This window comes from Phasianus colchicus, chromosome 1 (assembly GCF_987193195.1).
Source record: "Phasianus colchicus chromosome 1, bPhaCol1.hap1.1, whole genome shotgun sequence".
NCBI classification, from domain to species: domain Eukaryota; kingdom Metazoa; phylum Chordata; class Aves; order Galliformes; family Phasianidae; genus Phasianus; species Phasianus colchicus.
In genome coordinates, this window is record NC_143436.1 from 72,607,870 (window position 1) to 72,629,965 (window position 22,096).

The window sequence follows — 22,096 nt, forward strand, 5'->3', positions numbered from 1 at the left end:
GCGGCACAGCTGTACTGCAGTTTCTGCGTGCGGGAGTTTGCTCGGCCAACTGTGCGCGTCTGCCCGCGTTAGCGCTGCGCCGCTCTGCAACACGCACGCACTGCTCCGTGACCCCGTGCGTCCGCCGTGCTGCGGGAAGCCCAGCCGGACCCTAGGGCGTGGAACCCGACCGATAAAACAGAGCGGGGCGCTTCCACGCCGCGGCCACACCATACGGGCTGAAAGACTCCGCGTCCCCAGCACGCCAGCCGGGAGAAGGCGCGGTGCTTCCCTTTGGGCGTCGTGCCACGCTCGCTCTTTGCGAAGCGCGGCGCTCCCTTCTCCATAGCGTGTGCGCGCGGGGAGGCGAGACCCCCTTCAGCTCCCGCAGCCCTACTCGGGGCTCCTCGTTTCCTCCGCCGCCTACTGTAGGACCGCGCGGAGCCACCGCTGCGCCCTGCCCGGACTTCCCGTGCCACTTCCAGGTCTGCGCTCTTAAAGGGGCCGCCCCGCGTGCGGAACAAAGGCCATTGTTGTCGTCGCCGCTCCGTTCACCGCCTTCCACCCGTTCGCCGGGTTCTCCGCCCACGCCGGCGCGTCTCAACGGCCCTCCCGCGCCGCCTCCCCCCGGCGGAGCGGCGCAGAACGCAGCGCGCCGGCCCCAGCCGCGCCGCGCCCGCCCAGGCCCCTTCCTCTCGGCTGTCCTTCAGCGCCAGGGCGCACGCGGGCGGCTGCCGTTCACGGCCGTTTCGCGCCGCGGCGGCACCTTTAAGGGGCGGGGCCGGCTGCCGGGAACTCACGTCACTTTCGGGCCCCCGAAACTCCGGCTTCATGGGCGGGGCGCGGCCGGCCGGGCCCGCGCCGCCTTTCGGTTTCTCTTCCAGGAAGGAAAACACTGGTGGGCAGCGGGGGCCGCGGCGGCAGCGCCCGCCCTTTCCCTCCCTCCCCCCGCCTCGCGCTCTCCCCCCTGCCCCGCGCACACGCGCGCTCACACACGCGCGGTCCCGCACACGCGCGCACACGGCCACGCGCGGCGGGGGGCGGCAGCTTCCGAGCGCCCCCCGGAGCGCGGCGGCGGGGAGGGGATCCCGGGCAGCTCCGCGGGCCGCGGTGGCGGCCGCAACTTCCTCCTGAGGGGCCGGCGGGGGAGCGGGAGGTGGGAAGAGCCCCAGAAGTTCCCGGCCGCCCGCTGGGCTGCGCGGACCTCCTCCTGAGAGATGTCTGAGCCTGCTGCCCAGTGCTGCATCAAGGTAACGAGCCGGCCCGCCGCCCCGCCCGCTGCCGCCTTGCCTCTGTGTCACGCTGCTTCGCTTAGCTTTGTTTGCCGGGTTTGGTTTATTTCTGCTGCGTTTTGTCGCCTTCTCTGTGTCTGCTTGTTTTTCCGGCGGGCGCTGAGCCCCCCTGCCCTCCGCGCCCGCCGCCGGCCCCGGGGGTGCGGCGCGCTGTTTCACGCGGGGACGGCAGCGGCGGTGCCTCGGGTCGGGGCGCAAAGTTGGGAGAAAGTTTCCTGCCGAGAGGGGATGCGCTCCTCGGGGCTCCCGCGGGCGCGGCACGGCTTTCTCCTTCTGTTTATTTGGCTTTATTCTTTATTACTCACGAGTTTTTTTTGTTGTTGTTGTTGTTGTTTGTTTGTTTTGCTTTGTTTTTCTGGTTGGTTTTTTTTTTTAATATTTTTTTTAGTTCGCCTCTTTTCGTGTCCCTTTGGCACCGCGCGGGCAGCGCAGACAGACCCCAACGTCCCTCTCACCCGGCGCCCTCCCTTCCCGCAGAGGGCAGCGCCCGCCCCCCGCACCCTCCCTTCCATGCCGTTCGTCCCGTCCCTGCCCGCTGGAGAAGGGAGCGAACTTGGCGCAGCGGTCAGCACGCGCTTTTTGCCCCTCGGCACCTTTGGGCCGAGGAGGCTTTCGGGTTCTGTGATGTGACTGCGGTGTGAAGCGCCCGGCTCTGTTTTGTCGCTGGGTTAAGGCGCTCGGGTCCCACACGTCGGGGTCCGGCTGGGCTTCCCGCAGCACGGCGGACGCACGGGGTCACGGAGCAGTGCGTGCGTGTTGCAGAGCGGCGCAGCGCTAACGCGGGCAGACGCGCACAGTTGGCCGAGCAAACTCCCGCACGCAGAAACTGCAGTACAGCTGTGCCGCGTTTGTTAGTAACTTCCATGGGAATGTCGGGTGTGATCTCGGGACGGACGTCAGGGACAAGTAGTGTGGGGTGGGTTGCGTTTCCTTGTTTTGGAGATGGGTCGCTTTGGAATAGGAGGTTTGTGTTCTCAGCGGGTCAGCAATGAGAGCGCTGCTGGTTTTGGGACAGTAAAAGTGCTCCTTTCCTCGCCTTGGTGCAGTGTGTTCCAGAGTTGTCTGGAGAGGGATGCATCGATGTCGGGAGAGAGCCAAGGGAATGTGTACTGGAGTCTTGAAATGACCGACCACTGATTTTTCATTACACTTAACTAGGCAGGTTCACACAGAATGTGAAATGCCTATTTTAAGTGACCTGTTCCAAGCACTGCAGTCTGGACCTATTTTTACTGCTCAGTGTTTTGCCCATGTGCGGGCTCTCACAGCTCTCTTTGCCTAAGCAGAAGCTGCCATCCATGTGCAGCACTTAAGGCATTGTCCCGAGTCCTAGTGAATACAGGGCCATCGGAACACAGGAAGCAGTTAGAAGGGGTGCAAAAATTTTTTTGGCTCATCTCCTGATGCTGGTTTTAATCGTTTCAAATATAGCAAGTCTATCAGACAGAAAAGTGAATTTCAATCGATAACACTTCTTCACCAAACCACTCTGGATAACTTTGTGTTTGGTTTTCCTTAGTACCGTTGGCTTTTTTGGGCACTTGTTTCAGACAGATGGAGCGAAAGCTGGTTGTGGTGGGCACCCAGATTTTGGAGGATCTGCTTAGCATTTGTGTGACTGTATGAGCGTGCCATTATTTCTGCAGCCTGTGGGTTGCGGCACGGGAGCAAGCTCCATGCCTGTCAGAGTGGCTGCAGAGCTGCTGTGTTGCTCTGAGAAGTGGTTTTCCTCTGAGGTGTTGCGTTAGGAGCTTATGAACTGGCGGAGGTGGTAATGGTGAATGCATTTTGGTGTTTTTTTTTCTGTTTTTATTCCCTGCCCCAGAACAGGGCAAGGCCGTGTGCCGTAAATTCCCCAGCAGCTTGGTGATGAGCTGTGGAAAGCTCTGATGAAGGGAGTGAAAGCTCAGGCTCTACTTTTGCTTGGGATGCTCAATGCACTGTCTATCTACATTATTGGAGAAACACTCTAAGTTTTAGGAAAACTGTGAGGTGATGAAATTTTGTACGTATTTAACTACTTGTAATCAGTATAAACTTGCAGTAGTATCTTTGCTTGTGTCAAGTCGGTATGTGCAATTGTATATTGCTATGTATTTGCTTTGTGGCAGGTATGTGTATATGTAGTTCCTTTTCCGAGAGAGAAGTACAGCACTTAACGACTGGTCCCACCAGTGCTCCAGTGTGCACTTGCAAGGCTGGTGGTGAGCCTCTACTAAGAGGCTGATGTTTCTTGTGTTAGTGACAAAACTCCCGTTAAGTTCAGAGTGTGTAGGATTGCACAGGAGAAAGCCAGAGTATAAAAGTACGTACGTATTTAACATCTGATTAATCACTTAACTCCTTTGCACCAGCCTATTTAATCCCTTTGAAGCCAGATTTTACTAACACTGTCCCAATTAAACACTGGTCGTTACTATTCACTGTGTCATTATAGGAGAAGTCAGTTTCCTGGGAGGCAACCCATTAAAACAGCAGCCCCGGTCTGAAATGCCCCAATTAAACAGAGGATCCTTTAATGATAATTTACATGTATTTTTGAACCTTGCATCTCAAATTGCTTTTTGGAGGGAGGCAGTTCAGCAACGCTCTGCTGATAGAAGTGGTGATAAGCAGAAGGTAAACTCAGTTACACCTGCCTTTTATAAAGTTGACTGGGTTCTTGAGTGCTTTGCAATGACAGCTTGCATCATGAAGTCTTCTGACAAAAAGTTTCCTCATATTCTGCTTACTGTGTGAGAAGGGAAAGCGGGGGCAACCTGTGTTTTTGGCCAGTAATATAGTTCTGAGCTGCAGTCCAAAAATTAGCTGTTTGCATTTTTTTTTTTTTTTCATGTGTTTGTTTTGGAATATTTGTGATTCAGTGCCATAAGCTGGGTATCCCCAGAGCAGCAGCAAATCATAAGCAAGTGCTTCTGAAAATGTTCACTTTGGCCTTTGCTTTCTCTTTCTGTGAAACAGGCATAAAATAATAATGAACCTGTCTCTGCAGGGTAGTGGTGAGGCTAAGTATTTGTAATGCAACATGGAAACAATGATGTTTATTGCAGAAATGAGTGGCAGGGTGAGTGGTCTGATTTGTTCCTGGATTTTTAGGTCACACAGTGTATGAGGTGGCAGTGGTGGTGTTCTGTTTTGACTGCTGACACTTTGTTGGGGGACTTGTAACTTTCCCAGGGGTCAGTACTGGGGCCTGTCCTCTTCAGTATCTTTATTGATGACCTGGATGAAGGCATTGCGTGCACCCTCAGTATGTTTGCAGATGATACCAAGTTGGGAGGAAGTGTTGATCTGCCTGAGGGTACCAAGGCCCTGCAGAGGGATCTGGACAGGCTGGATAGCTGGGCTGAAGACAGTGGGTTGAAGTTCAACAAGATCAAGTGTCAGGTCCTCACTTTGGCCACAACAACCCCAGGCAATGCTACAGGCTTGAGACAGAGAGGCTTGGGCTGTGTAGAGGAAATGGACCTGGGGGTATTGGTTGATGCTCAGCTGAACATGAGCCAGCAGTGTGTTCAGTTAACCAAGAAAGCCAGTGGCATCCTGGTTTGTGTTGCTAGCAGGAGCAGGAAAGTAATTGTCCCTCTGTACTCAGCCCTGGTGAGGCTGCACCTCAACTGTGTTTGGTTTTGGGCCCTCACTACAGGAAAGACATCAAGGTTCTGAGGCGTGTCCAGAGAAGGGCAACAAGGCTGGTGAGGGTCTGGAGCACAAGTCTTACAAGGAGCAGCTGAGGGAGCTGGGATTGTTCAGTCTGGAGAAGAGGAGGCTGAGGGGAGACTTTATTGCTCTGTACAACTACCTGAAGGGAGGTTGTAGTGAGCTGGGGTTTGGCCACTTCTCTCGTGTAACTGGTGATAGGACTAGAGGGAATGGCCTCAAGTTGCGCCAGGGGAGATTCTGGCTGAATGTTAGGAAATACTACTTCTCTGAAAGAGTGGTCAAGCACTGGAATGGGCTGCCCAGGGAGGTGGTGGAGTTACTGACCCTGGAGGTGTTCAAGGAATGCTTAGACGTTGTGTTGATGGACATGGTTTAGTGAATGAGTACTATTGGTGATAGGTGGATGGTTGGACTGGATGTTCTTGTAGGACTTTTCCAACATCGGTGATTCTATGATTCTAAGCAGTCAGAGAGAGCAAGAGCAAAGACAGAGGCTACCACAGCTGCTTGTGTGTCTAACAGCAGAGTTGAGGCAATTGATTCTTTTGCTGGGTTATTTTTTAGGACTACAATGCAAGCCAAATTTAGCCAATATTGGGTCTAGTGTTGCTGAGTTGTCTTTAGGCAGTATTTTATTGGAGAGCAGAGGACAGCTATTTGCCTCATGTATTTCTTTAGTAGCACATGGAACTCGAAAGTAGATGATAGTTGTTTTTTTTTTCTTCCTTTTGAAAATGCCACTATTGGGTAGAAAATAAATTGGAAATTTTAGCTGAAGTTAAGTTTGTTTATGGAATGTTTGGAGCAGCAGTAAATAATGCATTTTGAATGGAATTAGACCTTTCAGTGATAGATGATATTGCTTCTTGACTGTAATACTACTGAGCTCTAAAGTGAACTGGGTATAGCAATTAAAGAAAACTACAAATGATTCTTCATCTAAATGATTTTCCAAAGGTTATCCCTTGTTAAGCTGCATGCAGTTTCCTTTGCTTCAGGGTTGTCCTTGTATAGTTTGCAAATAGTGTCAGCACTGAGGCAGTCTGGAGAGAGACAAGGTGGGTAAGAAAGAGAGACAGGCAATCACAGTGTTATTTATGTTGGTCGGTGTTCTGTGGAATGTTTGCACATTGGAATTAATGGCATTGTAAATCATTTTATAAATGTGTATAATGCTGAGAGTAACGCTGGGTGTGACTGAGAGAGTTAAATAGCCACACAAAAATACTTTGAATATGACAGCTGGATTTTGCATGTTAAATCATTAACAGCTGGCTAATATTAAATGCAGAGTTTAGATTTTCAATTCTATAATTAAATGAAAAGCTGTTGTAGATAGGAACTAGAAGTGATTGCTTGTTGTGTGAATTGTTATTTTTTTCCCCAGCTAGTCCAAGTAGGGTCTGAGCAAGCTTGGAAATTATTCATTTTGAAAATGGGGAGTTAAATCTAGAGGAAACCAACAAAGGAGCATCCTTAAAACTGATGGGATGTTGTAGAAAGCAAGATTATTTGTAACATTTGTATTTCAACCAAGTACGGATGAAGTGATTTTTTTTCATTATGAATTCAGTGGGCTCCACCAAAGCATCTATTACTGGAAACTAGGAATGTTTTCTGAATTGTATGGGAACCTGTGGAAATCAAGGAGCTTGGAGTTCTACCAGATAAATGAAATGTTTAATAAAATGCCAGAGATAGTACTACTAGAATTCAGGGATAGAATTATCCAGTTAGGGTGAGGCATTCAGAATCTGCAAACCACATTTTCTTTTGTTCTCCTTTTTTTTCCCCTTAAAAGGACTTGCTGTAAAATAAGCCTCCATCTTTAATGGTGCACTGTGAAATTCTACTGATGTGCTTGAATGTTGAATGGAATAAACCCAATATAACAGCAGTATTGGGGAGCTCCTTCCCACTGTCTAGGAACTCATCTTTGCTGGGATTGCACCCTTTGACAGATGTCTCCTTTTTTTTTTTTTTCTGGTAGAGCAGAACTGCAGAACATTGCCACAGCACACTACCCCTTGAATGGCAAGTTCTTTTCTTTCAGTCTGCCCTGTGTATAAAAGCACACAAAAGCCAGATCTTCTCAAACCTGTCCAGGGTCAGACGTTTCAGGCAGTAAGATTTGAGGAGCCATAAGCTCTGTGGCAAGGCTCGTCAGTGGAAGCCACTGGAAGAATCGTTTCCCAGCAGATGGGTCCTTGATGCCACATCAGCAAAGAGTGATTGGGAGATTTCCAGTGAGCCCCACAGAGGTGCAGCTTGAAGCCTATAGAGCCAATAGGATGTCAGTGGTGAGCTGCCCTTAGCGGTGGCTCTGATCTGGAGCCACAGCTCTAGAGGACCAGCTCTCTCCAGTTTAAAAGTGGACAGCCTGGTGTGGGCGCATGCATCTGCAGGTACTGTGGAGATGAGGAAGAGAAGGGCTGAGGTTTTTTCACAGAGGGAAAAGGATCCTGCTGTGTCCCAGAGTACTGGGAAGTTACAAGAACCGGGGTGCTGGTAGAGATAAAATGCTCTCCTCAGATGACAGTCTGAGTGGTTGTTGCACGGTCAAATGAGTTCAGTGAATGGGCTCACTGGAAGAGGATTTGGGGAAAGTGTAGGTGTAGCTTCCAGGGGAAGAAGGTTATAAGCTGTAAAATATTTCATGGTATGTGGCCTGTGTTGTGTGTAGTGTGTTGCCCTGTAAACACTGGGTTCAAACACAGTGAAGATAGTGCCTTAGCAAGTCACCCCACACTAGCTGAATCATCAGAACCACCGTTGGCTGACCATGTGCTGGCTTTTGTTACCTCCCAGATGAGATAAATCACAACTTCTCTTAAACCTCAAAGCACTATCAGGGGGAATTAATAGCATATACAGTCGGCTTGATCATGCTGATGGACAGTAGCTGGGCTCTGCAGGCTCAGAGAAGAGGATAAAGTGAGGTATTTCCAGTTTTTCTTTTCCCCCTGGCAGTTTTGAGCAGGGTGCTTTCATGGCTCTTCTGCTTAACAGAAACTGTGAGGTCTCCTTGAGCTAGTCAGTCCTGTGCTATTGATCTTGGTTTGTCTGCTGATAGGCCTTATACCTGAGATCTGATTTTAGGAAACAATTCTGTGGAGAAATGAAAGGGAAAATGAGCTCAGGTTTCAGCTAGAGGTCAAACAGGCAATTAAACCTGTAGCAGGAAAGGAACTGAGAGCAAAACAGAAGTGATCTGTATATTGCATTTTGAATTCATGCTGTGTGTTGGTTCTGGTTATAGCATATTTTACTGATTATTAAGAGGGCTTGTAGTGGCACTGGAAAATAAACAGAAATGTGTAGTGAAGTTGATGAAAAGCCTGGGGAACCTTCCATAGGAAGAGAAGCTAAATTGCCTGTGACTCTTCAAATGACTCAGTTTGGAAAAGGAGACTGCTGAGGGCGATATAATAGAGATCTATAAAATCACACAGTAGTAGTGTATGGGGAGCAATTACCTGATAGTACACAACTACACAAGCAATGAAATTACCACTGAGCAAGTTTGAAACAAGTTCTTCCATCTGTGTTAAATTATGGAACTCACCGCTGCAGGATGCTGCAGAGGCTGTAAATACAAATGGATTTTAAAAAGTGGGTAGAGGAATACATAGAAGATTTTAATCCTGACAGCTTTTACTGGGGGAAAAAACCTCTGTAATTACCATGGGAGAAGATTGCTTTTTCTATTAAGACTTTCCTGAGATGGACTTCTTATCCTTTAGAGACAAGATCCCAGGCAAGTCAGACATGCTCTGATATTACACGGGCATGTAGATGCTCCAGTGTAAAATTCTGCAAACTATAAGGCTGGTCTCAAGTAGTTATTAGTCTCCTCCAAATTGTTTCTGAAGTCTCTGACTCAACCCCTACCAGTCTTGATTTCAAGAGCACTTGTTATTTGTGAAGAGAGCTGAGGAAGAATCTGTCTGTGAGTCTTCGGGGGTCTTGTAGAGTCTGAATTGCTTGGAGTAGCAAGAGATTGGTTTTGTTGCTTTAATTATTCAGATTCAAATGAAAAAGGGGAAAACCTTCAGGGAATACATGGAAGGGGAATTACAGATCAGTGCTGAAAAACAGGAGTTTTCTAGTTTTGAGGGATGGACATTGTTTACTTCCAGGAGCCGAATATGGGTTGAACAGTTCCCATTATCACCATTATGAAATGGGTTTCTGAAGAATTAACTCTTTTTTTTCATGTATGCAACTAATGGTGTCTCTGCTGGAGGCTGCAGGGATGGGGACAGGAGCTGCTGCTTTGCTACCTGGCCAGATGCTGCGAGCAGTTGCTGAACCATCTCTTTCATGAAGAAGTGCTGTCCTTTGTACAGACCTTTGAATTTTTTAAAGCACCAAGGAGTGGAATAGATTTACAAATCAGTTTTGATAGTTTTGCGTGTGTACTTCATTCTTTGTCTTAAAGAAAGACTGGTTCACATCTGTGAAGAGCCATTAAAGCACTGATCTGCAGCTAAACATGGTCTTTAGCCTAAATCTAGTTCTCCTTTCTGCTAACCTATGCAGTGTTCAGAAGTATCTATATAGGTAATTACATGGCCTCATAGTTTTCCTTAGCTTTTTTTAAACCTTTTAATTTTGGAAAATAATGAATTACTTTATTTGGTGAATGATTGATTTTTATTTTTTAACATGCTATTTATGATAGACTGTATTTGGCTTTGCAGTGAGATGCAGTTACATGTACAACCACCTTTTGTGTCCCCCAAACCCTGAGAATTAAAAGTGATCTTAAGTAAGCGAATTGATATTTGTACTTGAAAAGGAAGCATCTGGTACATTTTGACATATTTTTTACTTGATTCAAATTTTCTTTTTAAGCAAATAATTTTTTTTTGTGATTGCACTGATTGCTTGTCTTGCTGATTTAGTGAGGTATTTAGTTCCTCACCCCTTGTATTTATTTATTGACTGGAGTAAGAAAACAAGCCTTCCATTTCTGCAGCTCCAGAGCATTTTCCAGCTTTGCAATGGATATATTGGCTAAATAGAAAGGAGAAAATACTCTCTGTACCTGTTGTCTAAAGCGGTCTTGACTCTGTGGCAGCCTTGGGCTTAGGTGTATGACAGTGGGTCCCACTAGTTCAAATGCTGTGACTTTTATTCATACTTTGGTATTGTTTTGTACTTGGTATTTACCTTTAAATTTCCTTTTTTTTTTTTTTTTTTTTTTTTTTTTTCTATTATAGCTATGACTGGGTCTCAGTACACTTGTTTTAGGTTCACATTTAAATGAAGTGGGTTAGAAATAGAGCATTAGCCAGAAGGTTTTTCTGGCTTCCTCAGGTTATCCTTTGTTGTGATTTTTCTTTTAATGGTTAGTGGTATGACCCAGCTTTGTTAGAAATGTAAGGCCAAAGCAGTAGAAAATGAGCTGACATTAGGGGTATTTCTCCAGTTCAGCCTCAATATTTGGCTTTGCAGACAATAGGGGAAGGCATCATAGATGCAGAACAAGCTTTAAGGTTCCAAATGAAACAAAAAACTCTAAAAAACAAACAAACAAAAAAAAATCAAAAAAAAAACCTTTGAAAGAACAGATTTTAACATTCATCCTCTAGTATAGGTGTATGTTTTCAAAGGTACTTGAAAGTCTCCATTAGCTCAGTGTTTTAATGTGTTTGTTGCTGCAGCCGGTTTCCTTTGAGTAAGAGGGAGCTGTGATTGCCCTTCTTCATTAGTGTGGAGCTGAGTGTCTTCACATAGTTCCTTGGCGCTTAGAGCTGCAGAAAAATAACACCATGCTCTCCCTGCATGGTCTTTTCAGGCTCTTTTGCCTGCTGCCTGTCTGAGACTCCCCTCTCACTGTTCTCTTCGGACATTATGTGATCCTTAGGTTTATCAGTCCCATAGCTAGTGGTCTCCCTTCGTGCTAATGGGGTGATTACTGGATGAGTACCTTGCAATCCTACTGCTCCTGCCTGAGAGGCAAAGGGTTATATGGCGATGAACGAGTCTATATAAGCAAGCATTTCAAGGCTAAAGCTTCTGTCTTGATTTCCATTAGAGCTCCGTGCTTATGCTGCTCTGAGCCCATCTGTCTTCATAAGCTAAATACACAGAAATGTACTCAGCGTTGCCACAAGGTACAGTCTTTCACATGGGATGGCCCTCTACGCCTGGATAGATAGGTAGCTGTTGGAACCAAATGTGGATCTGGTGTCCATGTTTCTAGTCACCTGCTCTAAGCAATCTGTGGGACTATGGCAAGTCTGTGGGACGGCAGCAAATTTCTTAAGTTAGTGGAGGAAGGAAAACAGGAGCAAAGGAAATAGAGTGGGATTGGAAGTGAGGGATTTAAGAAGGAAAAGGAAGGAGTTTGCTGTGACAGGAACTCCAAGGTGGGGCCTTTTGCAGAGTCCTGTGAAAATCATGAACATTCTCATACGAAGCTCTTAAGAGGCAGAGTGAAGCTGAATCAGGAATATTTATTTTTTGTTAGAGAAATCCAGTAAACTAGGAGGGTCAAATAGAAATATCCAGCATACATGTCATACAATGAAGCTATCAAATTTACTGCTAAAAGTTACAATGCAGGACCAAAAAGGAGATGCTTTTCAGTAGATGGTTTTTATTAGATTGAATCTATGTGAGACCATGAATTGCAAAGATAAAGTTGCAGTCCTTGGCTCAGAAAACACGAAACTTATGAATTGCTGGAGGAGCATGCAAGAGAGAGTTTGTTTCTTATCTTCTTGCCCTGAGCATTTCTTACTGGCTGTTACTGGAGATGTGGTGCTGGCCTTTGCAGACCCTTGGTCTGACCAGACCTACTGTATTTCTGTTTTTGTTTAGGCTTCTCATACTTTGATGCTGCACTCTCCACTGATATGTCTGACGGGTGGAAAAGTAGTAGTAGTTGAGAAAACCACTCACATGAATCAGGCTTTCTGCTCTGTTTCTTGCTATTGTTTTGATATGTCCTCAGCAGAGGCAGCCTGACCATCTGAAATTCGTGAGATGAATGTTCTTCAGATTATGAAGTACTTCTCAGTGAATGTTGTTCCAGAACACTCTTGGGGATTTTCCTGTCCTTGATTCTCCTCCTGAGCTGTGATGCCATTTATTGGCATAAAGGGCTTTGGCCTGTTTTATTTCTCTAGATTCTTCTCAAGATTTGGCTGATAGAGGGTGGAAAAAATAATTAGATTCTTAGATAATCCAAGTGCTACGTGCTATGCCAGCCACACCTCTTCTGATGGTTGATAAGAGACAAGTGAACACAGTTCCTTGCAAGATGAGGATGCGTTTGTTTGGATGACAAACAGGCAGCTGCATGACTGTATTGCTGATGAACAGGTGTTATACAATACAGGGACAGGTCCAGCACTTCCATTAATTTATGCCATCAGCATGCGTGCAACCTGCTTTGGAGTGACCATCTTAATTTGGTAGTTTGGTCTTTTTGCTTTTTGTCTCTTGACTCTTCTTTTTAGGTTCTGAACAGCTGAGAAAAATTGAGGAGGAAGTGTTATTTACCAAGTGCCTAGACTTCATTTTTCTACACTAATGATTAAGAAATGAGTAAGCTGGTAGACAGGACCTTCTCGTGGGACCCTGTGTAGACAAAATGTTTTCCTTTAGCACAAGTGAACTATTCTCAAAATCATGCTTGTCTTGTGCTAATGCAGGTAGTGAACAATTAAAACTATAAAGCTGAGCTGGCTAAAAGAAAAAAAAACCTGCAAATACCTGTGTGTCCTCTGCCAAGTCCTCCAGTTGACATGTAAGCAAGTCAGCCTTGAAGTGCCACCTGACTTGCTGTCCTCTTGCCATGAGCTCATCCTTGACCACACAGCCTGAAATGTTCTACCTGCTACCAACATGGGTATAATAAAAAAAAGTCTTGTGACTATTCTCAAAAGACACTAGTAGCTGAGGGAATTTTGTTGTCCAGTGTTAAACACAAGGAACATGATTTTATGATTTCATGCAGAATTATCGTATGTCCATGTGCTACATGCAGACTCACATATGTAAGCTTTTCCAGTTCAGTGTGAGAACACAGTAATTATGCAGTCCTCTGGTCAAGGAATATCTTGTTTGTCCGAGTGCTGTGATTGTCTTTAATTTATAACATCTGATATCTGTTCGCACTGCACTCAACTTTTTGACTTTTGGATTTCCTATTCAGACTTAAGCTTTGGGTATCAATCTTGTTGAGGCATCGTAGAACTGGGTGCTTGAAGCAATGGCTGTGAACAAATGAGCAGTTAGTTAACTGTGCACTCTGTAATGCCACTGTATTTTTAGTATGGATGAAGCAGGGCTCAATTTTCTGATGTCAGCCTTTTTTGGTGCTCTGCCTTCTTCTTTGTTGTATTTCCAAATGCTCATTCATGTACAGACTCCACGCTGTTGTTTTTTTTTTCTCAAGTAGCTAAAGATTTTTACCTCTTCTTTCACATCACTGAAGCCCAGCTCTGAAAATAGTGATGGCAAAATAACTGGGAAAACACAGCCTTTGGTAATTGGAGGGCCCTTTTGCTCTTCAAGTTACTTGAAGCAGGAGTTAAATGATACACATGGTTTTAAAAAGTAGCGATAGTCTCTATCTGATCTTTTCTTCCCAGTGGAAAAAAAGGTAGGGTTTGATAACCTATATGGCAATACAATGGTAAACTAGGAGTGGCATAGACCATTAATGGAAAGTACCTTAGCTTTGATTTCTTAACAGCTTGTTAGATGAAAGGGTAATCATAACCTTTCTGACTTCCCATTGCTGCTGGCTTGCATAGCATTTGCCTTAAATGAAAGGGCAACGCTCAGATCTCAACGTGCAGAAGTAGCAGGCTGTTCGCGTGGCCAGGTCATTAACATCCTTCTCTCCATTTCTTGCTCTCAGGTCTCACTGTCATTGTTAATTCTGCTGGCTGTGGCTTGTTAAGAAGCCCAAGAAACCAAACATTTTTCCAGGAACGAGTTATTTGTGCTGAGACATCTGTTTCCCTCATGGCCAACTAGTGTCTAGTCTCCTATTTTGGCTCTTTCTTACATGTTCTGTCAATTCCCTTTTTATGGTTATTCTCCTGAAATTCTGCCCTCTTTGTTAGTGATAAGTGCAGGTAGGACATTGCAGGCTACCTTGTTGGGCTGTAAGCTGTTTGGTGAGGGCTTCTGTATATATAGAACTGTTTCCTTCTGAAGCACAGAGGTATTTGGTACTACTAGAAGTGGGGATCTTAGCATATTATGAAGAAGAGTCAAGATTTGTAGGCAAGGGAAAGTTATGACTAGATCAAGAGGCCTGGATCTTCATCCTTCACTGGGTCTGCAAGTTCCTGCAGTCTTTTATGGTATGGAGTTGCACCTTCCCTCCTTCCTTGGGTAGTGTCTGTGAAGGAATATTTGCCATGTCCAGCTTCAGGCTGATGTTTAGTTGATTGCTTTGATGGGGGTCTCTAACTATTCTTTAGAGGCATTACAACAGTGCATCTTTGTTATTTTGCTGCAGAAGTAGTTTGAGGACGTTTGTTCAGGATAAGGTGGTAGCTCCATGCAGGATCTGTCCCACCCTTCCCCTTCCTCCTCCCTTGTGCTGGCACGGATGTTTGTGCAGCCATGTGCTGGATAGGGCAGTAGGTCTGGATTAAGGTGAACAGCCTGTGCTAGCACATGGAGATGGGTACAGGAGGGCAGGGCACATGTTTTTAGTGGCGGTGCCAGTTGATCTGGGATTAATGTGCTGATGAAATTCTGGGTAAGGCTGTGGCTAGATGCATGTCACTTGAAATCACAACCAAAGCTCTTAAAGATTCCCACCCGTTTTCAGTACAAGGGCTGTCCCTTTAGACTCAACAAAGTAACTTCAGGAAAACTGGTCAGTGTTACTTTTGGCTGTTAAAATGTAGTTCTTTGTTAAGAAACCATTTTCCCTTTTCTGATACCAGCAGAGACCAAGCATCTCAAACAGCATGGGCAATTTGCATGAAGGGTAGAGGTGTTGCCTGGAGGTATGAAGGAACCTTCTACTATCAGCATCAGGCCCTGCTGCCTGACATCTGTGGATTTCCAACTGTGCTGTGGCTTGTTTTGCATTTCTGAACATACCTGAGCTGTGCCTTTTAGCCTTAATTGTAGGAGAATACTGCTTTAATATGAGAAGGTGCTTGCATGTATTGAGTCTTCTGAGGTAGACTGAGAACAGCAAACACTACCCCCCTCCTGCTTTATGATTGCAAATTTATGCTGCTCTGTACTGCCAGGGCTGACAGACAGACTGGACCTGCTTAACCGTGCATCAAAGCGTGAAGCTTCTCTGGGTCAGGGGAGGAAGTTCATCCCATGTGCCTAATCCAGAGGTCATTTCAGAGTTTCAATTATCTATTAAAACTGTATCCCTGAAACATGCTAACATGGAAATTATGCATTCAGCCCATAAATGCTAGCTCTTCGTGAGCCACATCACCACAGCTTTCCTGTGAACTCAATATATACCTTGTATTAGCTGTGGCACGAAGGGTGTCTTTGACATCTTTTCTATTGAAAACTAGGCCAGCTCATAGGTTTTAGTTTATTTTTCATAAGTCTTCTATGCTAGCCTTGTGATGTGATTGTAAAATTTGCCAGCCTGGCACATGTATGCATTATCCTGGACAGGAAGGATAGGTTTGGCTTAAAGGTATTATACAGAGGTACAGAAGGCTTTAGTTCAGTCTCTGCTCTGCTGCGTCGTGCTCTGTGACCTTGAAGTCATTTAATGTGATTGCCCCTCCATAAAGCATAATGCCTAGCAAAATGGAATCTGATCTTCAGTAGAAACTGTTTGTGCCTCTGTAGTACGAGTAATTAATAGTGATCTTACTGTAACCCCTACCGGTATAATTAATGTTGCTGGATTGCAGTCAGTAGGACACATGATTTAACAGTGCCTGGATGTGGTTTTGGGGCAGTTCACTTTTTTTTTTTTTTTTTTAAACCTTCTGTTTTGAACTCTTATTAGAAGACTCTCAAAGGCAATGGTCTGTTGGTTCATGCATGAAAGTAGGCCTCAGCCATGTCCAGGATAATAAATTTAAAATTTAATGAAAATTAATACTAAAAATTCTACAATGTAGAACTGTCAAGCTGTCAGCTTATATTACCCCAGCACTGGAGATTTGTCTAGATTTTAGTGTGAAATAGTGCTTTTCAGCTGATAGCTAGCTGAGGGACTTGATACGCAGGTAATATTACTGCTTTTTAAATAACTCCTTTTCCAAGAGTTCAAATGTGGGATGAAAAAAAATGTCATTGGTTAAGAAAACTTGGAAGTCTGGTCAGATTCCTAAGCATTTGCGAAGAGGAAAGTCAGTTTCTTTTGTTTTTATTTTGAGGTATTCTTGTACAGAGCGGAATGAATCAGCTTTTAAGAATTCCATTCTTAATTTGTTTTTCTAGACTCAAGGAAGTTGACTGAAGCAACACCTTTCCCTCAGAAATTAGGCATTTTCTAATAATGACAGTTTCTCATTAGCTTTGCAGATGACTGTACAAACAGCAACAAAAATAGGAAATGGTGGCAGTACTAAGTAGCTTTACTCTTTCTTTTAAGGTATTAAATTGAAGGCCAGAGGGAGGCTGTGAAAGGAGTCCATTGCATGTTTTAAACCAGTGTTTTACATCCTCCCTATGACACCTGCCAGACAGGCAGGTGATAGACCCGCAGTATGTATTTTGTTCTCAACTCCCAATCCAAGTAGCTGTCCCCATTCCGTGTTTAGCCTCAAGTGAGGCTGGTGACTGCCCACAGCTGTGCAGATGCTCTATCTAGAATCTGCTGGATGTCTGTCACATAGGCAGATGGCTGGGGAGGGATACTACTTGCTGACCACTATTACACTTGAGCAGTGGACAGCAGCCTCTCTGCTGCTTCCCTGCAGCTGCAAGATGTGATTCACTGCCTGATTACCTGCCTTTTCTCCAGCACCAGGTCAAGACTTCACAACTTGAGGCCTGGCAGATTTTAAGGCTGATCTTGCCTGGATATGTCAGCTCTCCTAGATGTATGTACATTATTGATGGGGGAGAAAGGAGAAGGGGATGGATGCTGGCTGTGATGAAAGGCTGCCTAACTGCCCCATCTCAGTGCATCACATGGAGTCATATTTTCCTCCCAAGCCTCTGTATTACGTGCAAGTTGGAAAACTAGGCTCACATACTTCGGACGTTTTTTTTCCCCTCTTCATTCTTGTCTGAGAAATCTCCTGAATGTTTTAAGTTTCAAAAAAGACAAGTATGAGACTGGTGCAGCAGCTACTTCATTAGGTTGTTTAGCTGCTATCCACTCATTTTTCATTCACAGTAACATAGAATAGTTTAGGTTAGAGGGGATCTTTGAAGATCATCTACTTCCAGCCCCTTGCCTTGACCAAGGGCATCTTCCACTAGACAAGGCTGCCCAAAGCACCATTCAGCCTGACCTTTCACTTGGTCATCTGAATGTTATTCTATTATCAGTTCCTTGCATGTATTGGAAGAAATCTCCATTTGTTGTTAAATTGTTTTCTCGCATATTTTCAGTGCTCATCTTTCTTGGTTTTGTCTCTGGCGACATCGTGGAGATATGATTTCCTTCTCTCACCTCTCCATAGACAACTGTGCTCCGTTCATAGGTGACGGGATGGTAGACTAGTAGTACTGCAGACCAGTTCAACGTGGATAGAATGACAGCTGGTACCAGGCAGTGAAGAGGTCCAATGATTAATTTTTTTTTCTTTAGATTAGAAAAGAAACCTTAGATAGAAGACTTGGCTATTTACAGATATTTCTTGGAACGCTGTAATCAGCAAGAATAATTCCTAAACATCTGAAAGAAAGGATTTTATTTATTTATTTATTTATTTTGATGGAAACAAATTATATAAAAACAAAAATACTTGATTTAGAAAGGTAGCTTCCATGCAAGCCCTGCTGAATGACTGTGGTACCCTCTATGTTTCTCTGAAATACAAGGGCTGCCCTGAAAGTAATGCCTCCTATTTTATTGGCCGGCGGCATCAGAGGTGGATGTTGATGGTACAGCAGTTGGGGCTGAACCTTCCCACCAGTGTTCCATTACATTTTGTTACTCTGTGACAGATGGTAGCAGAGGGGCAGTCTGACAAAATGGCGTCTGATGTGGAAGTGTGTATGAAGCAACAGTGTGTCACTGAATTCTTCCATGCGGAAAAAAATGGTATGCATTGGTATTCGTTGATGCTTGCTTAACATTTATGGAGACAAAGCAGTGGATGTGAGCGCAGTGAGGGGGTGAGTGGTGCATTTCAGCAGGGGTGACAGCAACATGAAAGACAAGCCGTGGTCCAGATGGCCTTGTGGGTTTTTACAAGCATGGCATGTAGGTTCTTGTTCATCTCTGGTGAAAATGCATAGCTAAAATGATGGTGACTGTGTTGAAAAATAGTGTTTTGTAGCTATCAAATAGTATTATTGTACTCTTTGTATCTGTTACAATTTACATGGAAATAAATAGGAGGCATTACTTTTGGAGCAACCTGTTTACATCCAAAATGCACTGTTGCCTCGCTGTTAGCAGACTTTCAGCTCTATTAGGAGACAGTGCCTACCTGTTGGCTTCTAGGGATTACTCCCTCTTTCTCCTAGGTTGGAAGTAGCAAGTTTTTGCCACCTTGTTTGAGAACATGCACATTCCAAGGTGCAGTAGTTGCTTGTACGGATCTGCGTCAGGTTGTTTGAGCAGCTGGACAGAGATTTTTGGAGCTGCCCCTGCTGGGCTTGCTTGTGTACCTGAGAATCATTTTGGTTGGATCCATCCTTGAATTGAGATTGCACAATAACACTGCTTGAGCCAATTATTACTTGGGTCCAGTACAGCAGAAAAGGAAAGGTGGTGCATGTGGTGTGTGTGTGTGTGTGTGTGTATGTGTGTAGAGGGATGTTCGCAGCTTTGTAAATAACAATCCCTCACTCCTCCTAGGTCACTTCTTTCTGTCATCTCCCCTTACCACCAGAGGTTGTTTCCATGTGTTTTACTGGGGAACTGGGAATTCCTTTGGAAGTTAGGAGCCATGTGAGCTACACTCAAGCTTTACAGAAAGGTGGTGGAAATGCTGGGGGAGGGAGCTCACTTTGAGCATCCTTCCTTGCCTGTGGAATATCCCTAGTTCTTAAATGCTTTGAGAAAGGGCAGGGGGATAGGTTCCTGGAAGAGCTTTCATTGCCCAGGGGAACCTTGAAGAATTTTGCTTGCGCATGTAGCCATTTTGTGGTGAGTACAAATGCATCTTGCTCTGCACTGTTTGGAACTGGGCTTGTTTAGCACTTAAGTCTCACATAAGGATGCTGCCCATTTTTTTGTTTCCCTCCTCACTCCTACAGTCTTGCAGAAGTGGTGGGTTTTTTTTTTTTGGCCACCTGTGGTTTGAAGCAGAGCTGGTGGGGAGTGTATGTGAGTGTGCGCACACAGATTAGAAAATGAGAGGTGGGGAAGCTCAAACAGCTTCCTGAAGTGTGGGAGTGCAAGCCAGAGAAAGGAAGGAAAATCTTTTTGAAGCTGTATCAGTGCTTTACACGGACAAGAATAGCAGTCAGAGCATGTTGGCAGAGTGGTCTGAAGATAAATGTGGCCATGTGACAAAGCTTTAGCACTGCAAAGATCACCTCTGTCCACTGGCAAAGCATACATGTTCACCAGGGGTGCAGTTTTGTCAGCGTGGCTGGGTCCGTGGAGCACACTGCTAGTACAGCTGTGTTATCCAGAAGACAGCAGTAAGTCTGCACATGTCTGTAGGTCTGCATCTGCAACCCTTTTAATCTGTGGAGGAGGTGTGAGGAACAGCCTGGGTCACGTCTTGTGAAGGCACTGCAACTGGGAGGAGAGGTGGGATATCCAGCTAGCTGTTTTTCTGCTGCAGATTTGTGATTTGTCAGGCTGGATGCTAGTCCATCAGTGCTTGCATTCTTCCTCCAGCTCCTGTAAGTATTTCCTGAACAGGGCAAAACTCCTTGCCTTAAGCTGGCTGTGCCAGACGTTGGCATCTGGTGTGCTAATGGGACAGTGGGGACTTGCTTTCCAATCATAGCAGCAGCCATCCTGAACCTTCAAGACTTTGTTTACATCACTGTTCTGAGCTTCCTTCTCAGAGTTTTCTTGTCCCTTTCTCATCCATAAATGACAGCCAAGAGTTGTTCCCCACAGGATGTTGAAATGCTAATAGGACAGACTTTCCTTATTTTCCTGTGTTAGATTTTCCAGGCCTTCCTGCCCCATTGCCAACCTTTCCTGGATGGCCCAGCAGCTGAGTGATCTCCTGTTGCTTTTTTTTATGGAGCAGGGTAATCCTGGATACCGCATTAGCAAAGCTGTCTTTGCATATGATGTGGTCAGAGAGGGGCACCCTTCCTACCCCCTTGTGCAGTTGTGTAACAGCTGGATGACAGAGGTTTGCTGGCTGTCTTCTCTGAATTGTTTGGAAAATAGCTCAGCCTCTGCTTGGGCACCATGTAACAGGAAACAGTGTGGGCTCCCAGGGAAGTGATCTGCTGGGCAGAACTGGAGCTTGTATCCGCAGCTTTGGTTTTGTGTTCCCAACACTATTTCTAAAGGTGTTAGAAAGAAAATCCATGTTGTTTTCTCTGTTTATCTAATTGGGAAAAGGAGGCAGAGAGGAGCAGTGATGAAAAGGGAAGAGCTTGTTTAGAGTGTGCTATTCTAAGATGGAAATAGCGACCTGGTTTGTTGTAGTTCAGTGCTCTGGGCACCTGCATCACATTTAATCATGTATTTAACAATAGGCATGGCAATAGCTGCCATACAGTTCCTTCTCTTTTCAGGGTGTCGTGAGCAGAACTGTTCACTGAACTCAGACTGCAGGGCCATTTCCACTTATGCCGGACCATTAGCATCACCCAAGCTGCCAGGCCATACAAAGATGTACTTGCTGGTGTAAAGGGTGTCAACATCTGGCCTGTAGAACCTGCCTTACCAGTAAGGATGTGAATCAAAGAGTCCTTAACAGAAAGAAAGTGTTACCATTTGGGTTGTGGGAGATGGAGACAAGCAGTTTGTGGCCTGGTGGTTGGCTGTTGGGTTGAGCTGACTTGAAAAGGAGTTCCTGAGCCTCCAGGTGGACTGAGACCAGCCACTCAGAGGTAGCATGGGGTCACTGAGCAGACACTTCAGTACAGCAATGCTGTGACCCCTCTTAGTCATGCCTTGAGCATTTAAACGATGTCATACCTCAGTTTAGAAAAACACAACCTAAAAACACAAACAACAAACCTCAAACCAAACAAGCCATGACTCTTTCTGTACATCTGCTTGCCAGTCTCTAAAGAGAGCTTTGGTCTTCACAATCCTCCTGGCAGAAAATGTTTCATGATTATGCTGAGGAGCAGACTTAGGTCAGCAGGAGAAGCTGCTCTAATGAACCCAAGGGTTTGACAGCCAGCCTAGTGTTTGTATGAGAGGCTATTTCTTGTTGCTGGGAAAACTACCTTTTCCAGAATCTCAACTCAGGAGCTGTTTGCAGGATGATGGGCTTACAGTGTCTAGAAGGAGTGTTACAAGTCCATATGCTGCCTGCGTTCCTTTCATACATCGTGCAAGGCACTGTTCATTTTGATCATTACTGAGGTCTTTGCAGCTGGTTTTGGAAAAATATGGTTCAGAACTTTCATTACATTGGATTTGCTCAGTGAGATTGTTTACAAGAGGATAAGTTTCAGTATCATATCTCTGGAATATACATACTTTGTTTCTTTTCATCTGTAAAATCCATAATTTTTGTGAGCAATATTATCTTATCTTGGGGTTTAAACTGTTACAATTAAAACCAATTGGAATTTTCATTAATAATTGGCACTGAAATAAATTTCTGCTCATAAATTTGGAATCATATTATTTTGCTGTTGTGCATGCTACTACTATTGCTATGTTATATATCTACATTATATACATCATCATCTGGTGTGTATTATATTATACTGTTTTCTTACAGATTTTTCCTTGAGTCCTCTCCATGTTTCTCTTTTGTGCCTCAGTTTCTCCTGGCAATAAATGAGGAATGCTGCTCTACTGTCTTACTGTACTAAGAGGCTTTAACTGTTAGCTATCTGTACAGTATACAGTGGTCCTTAAATGTGTAAGGGCAGAGTAGTCTGTGTTTGTTGTCTGAGGTGTTTGA

General features: G+C 45.0%; 1 protein-coding gene across 1 annotated transcript in view; it reads left to right on the forward strand.

Annotated features, from left to right (window-relative positions):
* Positions 1-823: 823 nt before the first annotated feature.
* The window catches only part of ETV6 (ETS variant transcription factor 6), a 132,743-nt gene continuing 111,470 nt past the window's right edge, over positions 824-22,096 (forward strand). The window contains exon 1 of the mRNA XM_031603190.2: positions 824-1,229. Coding sequence (XP_031459050.1) covers positions 1,197-1,229 — 33 coding nt within the window. The 5' untranslated portion in view covers positions 824-1,196. The remainder of the gene's footprint in view (positions 1,230-22,096) is intronic.